The sequence below is a fragment of the Coloeus monedula genome, assembly GCF_965178545.1.
Source record: "Coloeus monedula genome assembly, chromosome: 14".
NCBI classification, from domain to species: domain Eukaryota; kingdom Metazoa; phylum Chordata; class Aves; order Passeriformes; family Corvidae; genus Coloeus; species Coloeus monedula.
In genome coordinates this window covers 14,602,293-14,618,203 of record NC_138794.1, presented here as the reverse complement: position 1 = coordinate 14,618,203, position 15,911 = coordinate 14,602,293, and the positions used below count along the sequence as shown (strand labels likewise).

The window sequence follows — 15,911 nt, the reverse complement described above, 5'->3', positions numbered from 1 at the left end:
AGGGACACTGAAATGAAGACTGCAACTGCTGGCCAAGGACTACCCCTGATCACCCATAGGTGTGGGCTGGAGCTGCAGCCAGTCTTGATCTTGAAGAATGTAGTAGAGGGAATTAAGAATTTTGGGGAGATTTGTATAGGAATAAAAAGCCAAACAAAGAGTTGTCAATGTGAAACAGGTTGTTCAAGCAGTATAAAGATGAAGAAAAAGTCAGTGTACATGATCTGTGAGATAAAAGTTTGGAATTCCTGATGCCTCTTCTCTACCTGACTTCCCTTTCACCATGAAAGAAATAGGCCAGTGCAATTACCCTTCACTTCTCCAGTGGTAAGCAATAGACCTTTTTATACAGTAAAATTATTTTGACTGAGCTTACAGCACATATTTCAAATTATGCAGAAAATGCTGTGTAAACAGTTATTCCCACTGCATAAATAATATTAATAATATTCCATGGTCCAGCATGTGAGACTCAACATCAGGAATAGACCACAGAATGTTTCTGATTTCTTAAAAATAGGTGCAAAAGACAGAAAATTATTCCATGTAATGTCAGAAGTGAAAAATATAAATTTTCACTGTTGCACAGCATTTTTTGAGACCATTTCAAACTTAAACACACATTTTTATTTGGTGTTCTGACTTTTGCCATACCAGTGACATTTTTGTATAAAAGCAGAGCTCTGGCATTTGTGACTTAATCTTGTAGTGTTAGAGCCTCCTGCTGGGAAAGCCAGGCTCCTTCAAAACTAGAGCAACTGTTGCAAACTGTTGTTCAGCCGGAGTTGAACAGCACAGTCAGGATGTTGTGCCACTTCTGCATGACCTGGCCTTGGGGTGTTAATGTTAAACGAGGGCCACTCCCTTCACATCAGCTGCTAATTTGCCCTGATTCTGTTGGTGCAAAGAATCTCCTGAAAGTTGGTCCTCATTATTTTATACTCAGCCCCTAACTAGTGTTGTTAGTGAAAGTTGAAAATTTTTAGGACATCACCTTCTTTTCCACGTTCCACTGCAAAGCAAATTTAGCCTGAGGTACCTTAACAGCTAGGATGATACCTGCCTGACTCTTGCCACCTGCTAACTCAGACTCTGGCTCCTTCAGACCTTTAGAGATAATTGCAGCTGTGCTCAGGATTTAGTTAAGTATCTCCTGTAGCATTAAGGTGAGTTTTATAGTGAAGTCTCCAAAACCCAGCCTGAAAATGTCTTCATTACTTGGTGTGCTTCTTGATCTTTGATTTAATTTTTTCTAGCTTTTTTTAATCAAAGAATTAAACTATAAAGGCCAACCAAAATGTGAGTAGTTAATTAAAATGAAATTTGATAACTTCTCTTCCACTGAGCTCTTAGGTTTATTAGACTTGTGATGGATGGCATATGAATGGCTCTTCATACAGTCTGCATGCTGGAGGTCTTTGAAATAAAAAATGGCTCAAGAGAATTGCTCCTGACTGGGAAAAGTGGAGGTTTGTTGATAGAGATAACACAGACTGGAACAGATTGCTGCCATTATCCATTTTGATTTTTTAAGAAAGTTGACTTTGGACTGTAAATTTAATGAGGAACAAGGCAATAAATGGCTATTCTGGGGCTAACTGTGATACTTAAGTGTTATATTTGGGAAACAGGAGGAGTTTCCCTCTAGGGACACCTCCTCCTCACATTAATTTGTGATACAGTGAGTAAAGTTTATTGAAGTCCCCTAAATCTTTAGCATTTTCCTGGTTTGGGCTGGTTTCACTTCTACCAAGAGAAGGGCCAGGCTGAGCAGGGCAGTGTGAGCTCAGTGTGGATGGAAAGCAGCCTGTGGTGCTGGATGCAGGGGGTCCTGGGACAGGGGGTGCAGAGGCTGTGCTTGAGCCACAGCGAGCTCCTGTTTCCATGGGATAGAAACTGCAGTAGGATGGTCTGCAAATCACTAGGCCACACTCCTGAGGAACAGCATCCAGCAGCTGGGAGGTAGAGAATGGAAGAGGAGGAAAGGAAACCTCCAGGTGAGAGTGGTGGACAGGTGCTCTAGTTTACAGTTCTGGTCTGTCTTTAACACTTGTGCCAGCACAGATTTAATACAGGGTTTACTATGAGCTTACACACAGTTACAATTCAGACTTAGTAACTGTAGAGTTTGACCTATGTGTAAGTCTGAAAAAAACAGGGATTTTCAGGTATCTGTTCTGCACAGGTATTGAAGCCTGGAGTTCCTCTGTCCCATGCACTGTTCAGGTGTACACAGAGTGAAACAAAACAGTGAGGAAGTAAACCTGAATACAACAGACAAGTATGCTTCTGCTTCGAGCTAAAGTTCTGTGGAAGTTGAAAGGTTTCTGAAGTTAAAATGCTAAAATATTACTAGAGCACTCTGTGCTGCTGGGATAGGAGAATAGGAGTAGATGTTCATTTTTGGCTTTTTTAATATCTCTTTTTTTTCTTAAAAATTAGAAAACTACAATTTGAATTTTACCTGGGTTAAGGTTGAAGTTGGAGTATGAGATAAAGAGTCAGATTACTTTGCTTAACCTAATTCGGGTGAACTCTGAGGGGGGTTGTTTGTTTTGCCTTTTTTTTTTTTTTTTTTTTATAACTAGTGCTGTTTGTGTCTGAAAAAGGCCAGCATTTTCTCCACACCAACGTGTCTTACATGCTTTTGCAAAAAGCATTTGCTTTCTCCCCAATTACTTCATATTGCTTTAAAAGAAAGGCAGTTTGCTCAGACCATACACAGGTCTCCCCAGATGGATGCAAATCCATCACAGCAAAAAGCTGCTGCAGAAAGAGCATAAAAGAGTGACCTTAACTCTGAGCAGACCATCTGTGTGAGGAGCCTTCTTAGGATGTAGGAAAGTCTTTGTGTTCCAGATATGCTCTATTAGGTCTGAGTTGGGCTGCCATTGGCTGCACCAGGGCTTTGTCCTGGCAGTGGGCTGGAGAAGTGGCTTTCACAGAGTTCCAGGAAAAAGAAGCTGAGATTATAAATATGTGTAAGAGCCTCATGATGTACCATTTTTGTTACCATGGGGATGTAATTGTAACAGCAGTCTGTCGTCTTCTTTTTTTTTTTCAGTACATCATTGTTAACAAGAGATTGTATTTAGATATGAACACTTTCATCTTTGCAAAGACAAGCAGGGATAAGACATACAAAATGAGCAGAGTACAGCATAACTAATCACATACATCAGCATACCTTGTGTGAAAAATATATTTTTTGAAGAGCAAGTTGTATTTTTCAAGTTACGTTATGAATTTCCATGATCAGTTGTAGGTTTCACTCAGTTCAATTTTTGAATACAGCATAGAGTTTAAAGTGCAGTTAAATTTATTGCAAACATGCAAAGTAATAACTGTGTTCTGTTGCTTTATTTACAAATAAGTCTTGATTCCAGTATATTTTGTAGCAGACTTCTGTTGAGAGGACTGAACCCTGAAATAGGCTCTAGGTGCTGATTACCATTGCCAGTCTGACACAGACAGGCATGTCAGTTCTGAACACGGAATTTGGGAACTACCAACCATTCCACAAGATAAGATCAAACAATAGAGCTCCCATAGCCCCACTCATTACATAGTATTAAAGCCAGAGGGAATCAAAGCCTTTGAACACCGAAATTGAAAGGTCAGGTTGTTACACTTGAATGTACCAGCAGACTAAAGTTGAAGGAAAGTGTGTGTGATTTCTTCAAGGAGAGAAGAGAAAGTTATGGGAGAAAAAAGAGCTGAACCCAAAGCTGTCTCTTCCTCTCCCTGTGTGTGATCAGAGCACACAGCTCCAGCACCAGCCTGCTGCTGGCATTCATCTATCCTATTTTTGTGAAGTGACAGCAACAAAAATTTCCACACCTGACCAGAGCACATTTTCCATGAGTTAGCATCAGCTGAAACCTTTGAGGAACACCAGAGCCACGGAGACAGAGGTATTGTACACAATCACGAGAAATAGCTCTGTGCACGACAAATGGACATACGTAAAGCCAGCTTCAGAGGATCAGATAGCACAGTGCTATTACTCATCCCAGAGAGTCTCTCTAACTGTACTACATCCTACCTCCATCCTTCCAAGTACAGGAAAATTAAGCAAGAAGGAGTTGCTCCAAAATTCCTGTGGTATGTAACACTACCCATTATCTTCAATGTCTTGGGCTCTCTGTTCAATCTAGGATACAGCACAGACATCACCATGGCAATTAAGAAACTTCCTGGGAAGGGCAGAGTACAAAACACATTGCTTATCCTGCTGAATGTCTATGCAACTCTTGACACAGAAGTATTGCTAAGAGGCTTCAATAATTCGAGAAGATGAATCGTATTACAGAGGTTCTAGTTATTCCTTACTCTATGTCGTCTGATAGACACATTTGAGAGTCCTCTTTTAAGGGTCTTCCTTTCCTGCTTTTCATGAAAATCCATACTGTCCCCAATTCTCTTATATGCCTGTAGAGGATCACTTACAAAGGCACTGAGAAACTGTGAGCTTAGCTGAAAGGAATACTTTGATGGAAATCAACCACATCTCTGTTTTTTCACAAATGCAGCAAGCATCGACTGAAATGTCAGAACACCTACACGGTCCTTCAGGCTGCTTTTTCCGCAACACAAAAGAGCAAATTCTCCTCTGTGAAAAGATTATTTCTGTCTGTGGGGACAGAGATGGAGTGAGCTCTCCAAAATCCATAAAAATGCTCATCTGAATTTCTTGAGCTCTGCCAGTGCTCATTACTTTTTCTGTCCTCAATCTTGCATTTAGTTTTGGAGATGGTGGGTAAGAGGCCTCATTCCTTCCTTCCTTCCTCTCAAACCCTAAACCAGAACACTTGTGTAGTTACTGAGAGTAATTAAGGGGATGCTAAGCACAGAAATGTGCAAACACTCCTGACAGAACATAACAAAAGCCAATAAAAGTTCAAAGTAGCAGTACTGTATAATTAAACATGTGCATGGGTCCCCCAACTCTGCACATGGTTATTGATCATCTTCCCTTCAGGGTAGTTTTTTATGAGGAGCACACAAGGAATGAGGAGACAAGATTATAAACCAGGCAAATGTGGCTTCACATCACTACCAGATGATTTGGGAGAGATGAACTGGATGAATATCATACTCTTATCTTGCTGCCAATGAGCAGCAGCATGGCTTCATGCCATGCTCTTAGTGCTTCACAGTTAGCTGTTGTTGAAGCCAGGGTTACCAGCCTTTTCTTTTTACAAATCAAATTCTAGTTGCAGTAACATGCATGAAAATGCAAGCACAAGTGAAGGTTAAATCTGAATAGACATTTACTTCAGGCTGCTTTTGGTTATTCTTGGAAAATAAATCTTTTCATTTTGAATAAATTAAAAATAAATTGGCTAACACGGTAAATTATTTAAGTAATTAAAATTCTAAGTGAATTTTAAAAGATTTCTTTTTCTATATAAGTGCTTGTACAAATAGGCTCCCCACTGCCAACCCATTGTGAGATCTTTTTTTTTTAATCTTTCTTTCTTTTCCATTTTTGTAACTCACAGATATATTTAGATTGGGAACAGTTGGATTGTTTATTAGTCTATTCAGGCAAATACGGTGAAGAGTTCAGGAGAAACTGAAGAATTCACATCTGTATCATCTAAATTTGAAATAATTAACATTTGAATGTTTTTATGTTAATATGCTGTTCATAGATATAGAATTGTTTGCTTCCAATCCATTGACAATACTTTGTTCAACTGCTGTCAGCAATATTAGATTTGTAAATGACTGGAAACTTTTGATAGCATGTGCTTTGCTGAGAGAAAAGCAGACACTGTATCCGTGGGCCTCTGAGAATGCAGCCCTGAGCAGAGACAGAGAACAGAAACAGAAATACCACCTTGCTTTAGCAGCACTTCCTGCCTTCCCTTGCCATCATCCCCAAGATTGCTGCAGCACATTCCTGCCAACTTGTAGACTCACACAGATCACACTACAGGAGTGGGGCTGAGGCCGTGATGCTTACCTGGGAGTTGCTTTTCCCCACATAAATCACCCAGCCCACAGCATCCTCCCACAGCACTTCCAGAAGCCTTTCCAGAAAGGAAATGGGTTCAGCAGGGGCAGCCACCTGTATTTGAACTCCCTTCTCGTGCATGTTGACACTGCAGTCAGAGGCAAATCAAAGCCAGGAGGAACCCAGACAGCTCCCATCTTTCTGCGCACAGCAGAAGAGGCGTTCCCAAGGAGCAGCAGGTTTATGGAGCATGTAATTGGTCTGTGCAAGCAGAGACCAAGCCACACACACAGGGACAGGGCTCCTCCTCGGCTGGGGCTGAGGCCATGGCTCTCCCAGGAACATGGCAACAGGGAAACAATTTACCAGGCACACAGGGCTGCAAAGGCTCATCAAGCACTTGTACTTTAGGGGAGCCACATCCTTGGCCAGTGCAGGTCAGTGGAGCTCCACTAGCCAAGAACAAGAACATTTATGAAGAAAAATACAGGACTTTCAATCTTTTCATACAAATTACCACAGACCATAACAAGCTGATCCATACCGGTCAAAACAAAAGATATGAACTTGTGTATTAAATAGTGACATCCTGTTTTGTCTAGTATTTGAACGTGACAGTCTTTTTTAAAAAGAGGAACAACTCTGAATATTACAAGGAGTATATTCATTTCAGTCCCAAACATCTGTGAATTAAAAGCTTTGTATAAGACCAAGTATTAGCCAGCTCTGACTCCCAGAAATTACATCTTGCACTGTGATTTTGTTTCATTAGCTGATTAGTGAGGACTACTAATAATTACTAGATAACGTGACTTTGCAGGTTCTGTTGTTCTAGTAAGAGGCCCTGTGTAAAATGTGAAGCCTTTATGTGGTGGGCCCTGTGCTCTACAACAGTGTCACAGAGGAGTCTGTTTGCTAGCACCTTAGCCGTGCTTTTCACAGGAAGGTTACAAGCCTTTTTCATCACAAGTGACATAGAAGTAGATGTTTAGTCACTTTTTAAGTTAATGGGGCATCCATACCAATGCAGTTAGGAAAAAAAAAAAAGAGGCACTGAGTTTTTATGATTCGGGCTGATATTTGTATCACAAAGAGTAAAAAAAATGTTTGAGAAACTGCTTCACCTAACTCCTATTAAGAAGAAAACCCACACAAACAGAAAAACCCCAGCTGATTTGTATTACCATTCCAAACATCTCTCCTATGGAACCAGAAAGCAGAATAGAAGTTCTGATTTTCACATACAATGAACATCTCTAATGTCCTCAAGCGAACTATTATGAGGAGGTTTTTTTATAGCCTTTAGTCAGTCCCTTTTTCTTTCCTGCAAACTGTCTTTAATTAGTGTACATTCATTGCTTCCCATTCCAACCTACACATCCTCTTGTGTTTAAAATATCCTTCCAGACCTAACACTGGTTGAGAAGACTAGGTAAAAGAAAGATGCTGACAGAACAGTTTAAAAATCCAGAAGATATTTAGAAGCACAGGAAAGATGGACAAGTATCACAGAAATAAGATTGCAGTTGCTCTTAGTATATTAATATCTCACCAGAGTAGGGTAGGGAGAGGTGTTGTCTGCTTGTTAAAGTAGATCAATTATCAGAATATTTTAGACTCTTGTCTGATCTGTTCTGCATATTTCATGGAAAAATAGAATACCCTGTTTTCTGTTATAACCAGTAACTTTCGTGGTATTAAACGAACTAAAAATATCAGAAGGCATATCGCAGCACCTTTCCAGTTTTCTAAACTCTAAGGAATAAATTGTGGTGGAATGGAAATGGCTGCAAAATAAAAGTGCAAACAGTTTCTCCCTTTAGCATGGCAGGAAAAAAGATCAAGCAGCAAACTGAGAAGAAAATAAAGCTTGGAGAGATATTTTCTAATGTACACAAATGAATGCTAAAATTAAAAGAATAATGCAGATTTGATGAGCTTTTGCCACAGCCGTTGTTTGCAAAGAGGCTGCTGAGGCCTGATAAATAGCTTAGGAACCTTGTTAGCACCATTTTTCAATGAGCCTCTTGATTTTTTTGTTTTATTCATTTTTCCAGATTTAATTTTTTTTTTCTCTTTTTTTTTCTTGTTTTTTTTTTTCTTTTTTTGGCGGGGATGATGTTTGTTTTATAGTCTGTTTCTTTACAGAAGCTGTTCTGCTTCTTTGAATGACAGCATAATTTTCTTTTCAAAGTTTCAAAATATTTCACATTACTATCTTGCCCAGTGGGTCCGGGGTATTGGATTGCAAATACCGAATTGCAGATCCTTATGCAGAGCCTTTGCAAAGCATTGTATGTAAGTCATTGAAGTCAGCTGGATCACTTCACTGTGTAAAACGAAGCAAGGACAAAAGCCCTTGAATATATAAAACTAAGTCATGCAAGTAACCAAGGGCAATGTAGGATAAGCAAACTTTGACTAAGTTCAGATAAATGTAAAAAAGTTTGCATGCTTTCATTTATCCTTTGGTCTGCACAAGTGAGCTGAACAGCCTAAAGGAACAGGATTTCTCTTGAGATTCTGCTCCTGCTCACTACATACAAACAACTATTCAGCGCTTTTCTTTCCCCTAACTAGAAATTTTATACAAAGAAACAGGAGAAACTGGAAAATAAGCTAAAACTGTTGTATAGTAAATTATTTAATTAGCCAGCAAGTGTCTGCAGGAACCATGAAAGTTTCCTGACTAAATAATGTTATGCAACATAAGTAAGAATCTGAGTATTCATGTAGGTAAGTAGCTTAATTCAACTTCCTTAAATAAATTATTAAATGCTGATTCTTCAGCTAGTAAAAAAATTTAACTAATTTATGATCAGATTAGACCAAAATGGTCACACTAATACCCACCAGAATGTTTGTCACCATGAGTCTTGTTGAAGAAGTCACAAGCTAAGATAGTATTGGTCCAGCATTCTCCCAAGTTTTGCAACTTGAATCAGAGACAGACCTCGCTTGGGTTTTTTGAAATATATGACGTGTTTAGTGAAGAACCACCACAGGTAGTTTTGCGAGCAGTTTAAGCTAATCTAAAGACAAAGTACAGGTCATGTAGAGAACTGACCCCCCAAAAAAGGATGAGGTAACTCTTACTCAGAGAGGCACTGGTGCAAGCCAAAGCTGTGGGAGCATGAGCCCAGAACTCAGTGAGATTCTTCCAGTAGCAAAGGCCAAGATCAGCTAAGAACACTCCCAAAGTGCTGCCCCAAGTTCCACATAGAAAGCTGGTAAAAATTCTAGATTCAAACCAGAAAGCTGCAAATCTTAAATACTGAGAGTGAACCACTGACAGCTACTCTAAGAATGAGTTCTGCCATGTGGGTTTGCCAAGACTTCATTCTCTAGTTTTCTGCTATGTTATTCAGAAATATACACACCTTGCTGCAAATGGTCAAGAAATCTGGAATACTTCGCCGAAAGTATCTTTTTGTTGTGTAGCCCATTTTACTGAAGAAGAAAAGGTGTCTCATTTTTCTAGAAGTGTTTTTTTAGTACTGTTCCCAAGTTGAAAAATAGGAAGTTATGCTTAGATGTTTGGAAAAGTCTCCATGATGGAAGTTGAATACTGAAACAGGCTGCCCAGGAAGGTTGAGGAAACTTTTGCTGTGGAAGTGGTCAACACTTGACACAGTCCTGAGTAGCATGATCTATTTAAGACATCTTTGCAGTAGGGGAGTGGACAAGATAAACTCTAGAGGCCCTTTCCAAACTAAAATAAGATTGTGATTTTTCTACTTATTTAGATAGCAGTAAAAATTGAGTTTGAACTATCGCTCTATATCTCAGTGTATTCCAGTTTTTCATGTTTGTGTCTCTAAGCAGTCATTTGCAGTATAAATGTGTGACTCTTTAACATTAATTTCTAAGGTTTCATCTTCTGACTTTTGGGGATGAGATACCCTCCCATAAGTTTCTCTCAATTGTATTAACTTACAGTTGATACAGATATGTCTATTGTACAAATGCCAGGCTAGGCACAAACTTCACACCCTCATGCTCACTGCATTTGTTTTTCTATGCCATTCACTATTCTGTATGAGATACAGTAGAGTAGGAACAGCACTGCTGCTGTCTCTATTCCTAGTTTTCCCTCTAAACCAACAGGAAGTGGCTGAATATTCTCCTCTGATACTGTTATTGGGATGGATGTTACAAGAGAAAACAACACTGTTAGAAGGTATTTACCTCCATACAGTGTTTAAAAATGTGGTGGCTGTAATTTTTTCGGGTGTGGGAATTATATAATATCAGTGTATTTCAATAATCCGTTTCTCAAAAATGTGTATGCTGGAAATTTGCCTAAGCCTAAGTTAGGTTAAGATTCCGTGCCAGCACTGAAATAGCAGACAAGCAGAAGCCAAAGACAGTTTTATGTGCAGATTGAGGGGTTTCCATGAGGTGAGAAGTAGAGAAAAATAAATAGCTTCTCTACATCCTATTCTTTATTTTCACTGCCATTGTACTGAAGCTATGACTGAGCAGCCATGCCCATCCATTAGCCCCTCTTCCTCTCCTTCCACTAAGGTATGTCTTTTTTTTTCTTTTTGAAGTCCACTTTTTCAAACCTCTTACATTCCATTTTGCATCCCATCCTCTTCCACCTTTCTTCCAAATTCCTTTGCTGTGTCTCAGGCCTACCACGTACTCCCTGTCTAAGCACTCCCTTAGTTTCCTAGCTCTCCTCTTGAGTCATGCATCCCCAAACTGTGTTTTTCTCATGCTGCCACTGTTTTTCCTCCCCATTTAGAAACATTTTGTATGATTTACTATGCCAGCTTGCATTCTCATTAGACAATTAAGTAACTATTTTCTAGTGAACTACACTAAGCTGGGGCAATTGGCACTTACAGATCTCTCATTATGTACTGCTGATACTAGCATGCATATTAATGTGCAATACCATTAAAAGAAAAACATATCTACAACCATGGGGTAGAAAATTTCTAGTTTTAACAGGACAGGTTAAAACTAGAAGTATAAGGTAGGAAACATCTACTGTATTTAGAAAAGATTTCATATACTGTCTCCCTTTTCCTGTCAGCAAAGTCTGAGTGGAATGGAAGAGACTTCACATAAGGAATAGCAGCAATCAGGATCCAGCCTGGCTCAATCTGTTCTAGGAGGGATTTGATGGATTGGCTCTGGAGAGGTCTCACTCCCAACTAGACTCAGTGGCTATCAGCTGAAAAGCCATTAAAGTGAATATATGAACTACAGGAAAGTATGATGGTGACATGTTTTGTTTCTAGCTTGTTAAACCAGTAATTGTTATTGCAAGTAGCTGTCATTCCCACCAACATTTGCTTCTTGTTGACAATGAAGAAAACTCATTTGTTTAATAGCTTGAAGCTTAATTTACTTCATGGTTGGTTTCTTTCTTTGGCTGTCAATCCCAGATCTCTGAGGAAGAAACGCAGTGAGTTTTATGGCAAGCAGAATGAGCTGTAACTAAACAGCCAGTACAAAAACTAAGGTTTCTGACTGACTAAGGGGGTTTCTTGAAAGGCACATAGGATCAAAAGCGCCCTTTTGAACCATATTAGTGAAGACTGCCAGTCATTGAGTACAGCCAGATTGGCTAGTGATCTGTGGGTATTTTCCTTTCATTTTGTATGGGTTTTAATTCCATTTGACAGCTCTAGAAGAAATTAGCTCTGTGTCTTGAACTTTAGGCATCTGATGGGAAGATAATGGAATTTTGAGGTTAGCTACAGTTTTAAGACTGTAACTTCCTTATTCGCTGTCATAGCTAGTTGAATTCAGTAAAAACAAACACTGTAAAGCCACTTATATGCTGAATTGCATCTCTGTGCTACTGTGACAGAGTGAAGCTTAAATTAGTCATATTTGAACCCAAAATCATCCTACAGTGCATTGTACAAGTACAGCACAGGAATATCTCTTGATATACTAACCAAGTGTGGTTGCAAATACAGTAGCTATTTAAGCATATAGAATGTAGCTATCTTGTCTACATACCAAAAGGAATAACATAACTTGGATTTTGGCCAGGATTTCCTCTCCCCTCCATCTTCCAAAATAGGCAGCTCTTAAGTGACCACCAGAAATCAAGAACTTTGGTTTTGCAAATCCCTCCCAGACTACACTGCTTGTTGGTTCTAAGGACAGTTAAGGATTCCAAAGGCAAAGTGTGCATTTTGAGCTCCCTTTGAAATATTTTGTACTGCTAAAAATGTTGGGAATTTTTGACAAGAGATCTAAGAAAGAGATAAACTGTACTTCTAAGTTTAGCTCTTTAAAGAGGCAGACAAAATTTGGCATTGTGTCTTGAATTATTTGTGCTTTCCAAATTCTTGTAATCTTTCTTTGCTATCTCAAATGTCCTTTCTAGGAAGGAAAAATCCACCCTTTGAAAGAGTTTCCTAGAAAGTTACAGACTTACCACATCCATGATCTGCATGAGGCTGAGAGTGAAATAGACAGTGAGTGGCTGGGAATCATTTGCAACTGGTCGCTCCAATGGATTATAATTTTTCAGCAGCTCCTTGTAGAGCTTCCTTTGGAACTCTCCTTGCAGGGACTCTTTGGGCACAGGAATAAACAGACAAATAATAAGGATTCTACATCAGAAAAAGCTCAGGCATGCTTTTTCACTCCTATCAGATATTATGTATCTATTATTACACCTGCTGCACTCCCAGAAAAATGCCACTGTATTTCAAATAGTTCATTAGCTACTGCAACAAAATCCTAATCACAAATGTTCATCCCAGCCTTTAAGGGGAATTGCCTCTTTGATCAATTCTTGACTGGCCAGGAGTGATACATTCTAAATGCTAATGATGCTTTCTCAATGTATGCACCGTTCGATCCAGCAGCAAGAAGTGATGAAGAGGAAATACAGTACCTGTGATTTGACACCTGTCCTGGCATAGCTATAACCAGAAAAGCAGAGCAGAGATACGGCAGAGGGCATCAGCAAGACAATGGGAGAAAAATGGCCACAGGTTAGATTGAACATCGCTCTCAGGCTGCTTCAGACAGAGAACTCTTTGGGGCAAGTAGTCTCCGCTTTGTTCCCTGTTCATTAACACTAAGTGGGGTACGGGGTCCCTGGCAGAGATGATAGGCACTACATTAATACACATGCTAGTATTCGGGGATTTCCGTCCTTTTTACACTTCAGATCCAGGGAGGATTCTTAGTCTGCCGTCTTTCTGTGGAGGGAAGGAGCAGGTCTACATGACTAGAGCAGAGTAGACCAGGGACAGAGGCAGTTGTCGAATGAAGGGAAATGTGCGACAGGGTAGGAACAAGTGCTCTGGATGTGAGCCCTCCCTGTCCCACTCCAGACGGACTTTCCTTTTCCCAATTTTCTAGTCCTGAACTCCCCTCACAGAAAACCGCAGCCCCTGCCCTGGGGCAGCCACCATTTAAGTCCCTTGACGGAGTTCGCTCCCCCATCCCCACCGTCCGTTTCCCGTGTCCCTTCCCAGCAGGTCCCAGCGCCGGCCAGCCCTCAGCGCGGCCCGGGACGGGGGCGAGCCCCGCCGCAGCGGCGAGGCTCGGAGAGGGGAGAAGGGGACGGCCAGGGCCGGAGAGCCGCCGTGCCGGAGAGGACCCGGGGCAGCCGTCCCCGCCAGACCCACCCGCCCCGCCGCGGCTCCCAGCGCTGCCCGCGGGGCCGGCGCCCACTCACCGCGCACGAGCCCCGCCGCCGCCAGCAGCCACACCGCCAGCTCCTGGAGGCCCATCCCGGGAGAGCCGGCGCCGCGAGGGACGGACACGCCAACAGCAGCGGCGGCTTCTCCCGCCGCCGAGCCCCGCCAGCCCCGAGCCGCCGGTATGGGCCGCCGGGAGCCGCTGGCGCCCCGGGCACCTCCGGCAGCTCGGCCCCTTCCTGCGCCCGCACCGGAGCTCGCCCTACGGCGCTGCTGGCCCGGGCGGAGCGGAGCGGAGGGATGCTGACGGCCCGCCTCCGCGCCCTGCCTCTCGCCTGATGGATTTCCCTCCCTTCCCTAATCCTCGAGCGTCTCCGGGCCGGAGGGGAGGGAGGGGAGCCGCTCGCAGGCTGCTGCGGCAGCCGGAGTGATGCGATGCGGCTTGGTGAGGGGGCCCCGGCATTATAGAGCCGAGAGCGGGGGCGGCCCCCTCCCCTGCCGAGCAGCCGCGCCCGCCCGCACCCGCTGCCCTCCCCGAGCCCGCAGCGGCACCGCGGGGAGCCCCGGCTGCCTGGGGACGGGAGAACTGGGGAGGGGAGCCGGACGGCCGCCCCGGGGAGCACACTCTGCCCGCGCTGCCCCAAAAGCCGAAGGGCATCAGCCCCCCTCACCCTCCACCCTCCTCAGCCCTCCTCGGCACAGGTCATTCTCTTTCGGCAGCGGCTGCTGCTGTTGTGGGAGGCGTGAATTAGCCCAAAGGGCAGCACAGTCCCCCGAGCAGGATAACCGCTGCCGGGGGTGAGGCGGGCAGCGGACGGGGAAGGCAGCCGGGATAGGGACCAGGGCAGGGCCAGTCCTTGCTGGCATCAGCCAGCAGCTTGGCTTAGGTCCCATCTAGAGGAGGAGGGCAGTGGCCAAAATGGCTATTAAATGTCCAGCAGACATGCAGGGCTGATCATCTCAGGTGCTGGATGTTTTGTCTAGATATGGGAAAAAAGCCATGGCCGAGGGGCGTTGTGTTTAGTGCTTGACAAACACGTGACAGTAAAATGGTGGCTGAGCTCCTGCCTGGAACAGGTATAATGCGCCTCAGTTGGAAAGCAGGCCCAGAAAATTCAGTGCATTTTGTTGATTGTCTGGTTCCCATCTGCAACTCTGAGTGCAATTTTGAGATCATGGATGGGTTTTTTCTTTCAGTCCAAATCCCTGCCCTTCAAATCCTGTTGCTACATTTAATGAATGTCCTAGGCCACTGCACTTAAAAAAGAATGGTATTGAAGAGTGTCATCATTTGCAAGGGGTAACTAAGTGCTTGTTTTTCAAATGACCATCAAACAGCTGTTTATTAGTCCATGTTAATTCTCAGCTTTAAAAATCCAAGTTATCTGTTTTAGCTTAAGCACTGACCTAATTTATGTAGCTACTGTTTAATTATTTTTAAATGTTGAGCACAAAAGCAGATGCATCTTGGGGCAACCTGAATAGTTAACCACATTGGTGCATCATGTGTTTCAGCTGTCACATACAGCAGGACTGAAACCTTCCCTTTGCAAATGAGCCAGCAAACAACCTCACCAAGGGGTAATGGAAACAAGCAAGTGGTAAAGCTAACTCTCCAAAAGCCAAGTCATAGATGGTGTTTTTTTGGGTTTTGGTTGGGTTTTTTTCCATGAGATACTGACCTTTTTAGACCATCCAGCAGACAGGAGCGAGTGGCTAGGGGAGCTCTGTGTTATTTGCAGAAAAAAAAGGGTTATTATTAATTTGTACTTCAACCTTCCCATGGCAGTGCTCTTAGTATCTGGATTTTTGCCTTGCCTCATTTTGGAAAGAAGATGCATTTTCTTTCCTTCTTCTCCTGTTATCCACTGCTGGTTTGGACAGGTGCCCCAGATATTTTTGGGTGTTCAGTAGACAGCATGAATTGTTCAGGCAAGAAATTTGGAGAGGAGATCTACAGTTCGTGGCTGACCTCTACTGTTGACTCATTTTTTTGCTCTACACGTTTCTTTGTTGACAGTTGCCTTATTCCCTCCCCCATGATGAACACAGGGTCAGCATCCACCACGCACAGCCCAGGGTCTCCAGGGCTCAAAAGGCAAACCCTGCAGGGGATGGTGCTGAAACCCCAAATTCCTGTAGTATAAGCAATGAAATAATAATTTGTAACTATTACTTTGATAAATCTTGATTTATATTTTATTTGTGGCAGTCTTGTTTTCATCTGATGTTAGCAAATTGAATTTTATAGGCACTTCAGGAATTCATCTGATATTCTTTAATAGCAATCAGCACCTCAGCTCCTTGATTAAACTGTGTTCAAT

The 15,911-nt window shown here is 42.4% G+C and overlaps 1 protein-coding gene across 1 annotated transcript in view; it reads right to left on the bottom strand.

The window, feature by feature from the left end:
- Positions 1-13,680, bottom strand: part of CHRFAM7A (CHRNA7 (exons 5-10) and FAM7A (exons A-E) fusion) — a gene marked incomplete at both ends in the record, with an annotated part of 34,255 nt that extends 20,575 nt beyond the window's left edge. The window contains 2 exons of the mRNA XM_082290376.1: positions 12,369-12,508; positions 13,626-13,680. Coding sequence (XP_082146502.1) covers positions 12,369-12,508; positions 13,626-13,680 — 195 coding nt within the window. The remainder of the gene's footprint in view (positions 1-12,368; positions 12,509-13,625) is intronic.
- Positions 13,681-15,911: the final 2,231 nt, after the last annotated feature.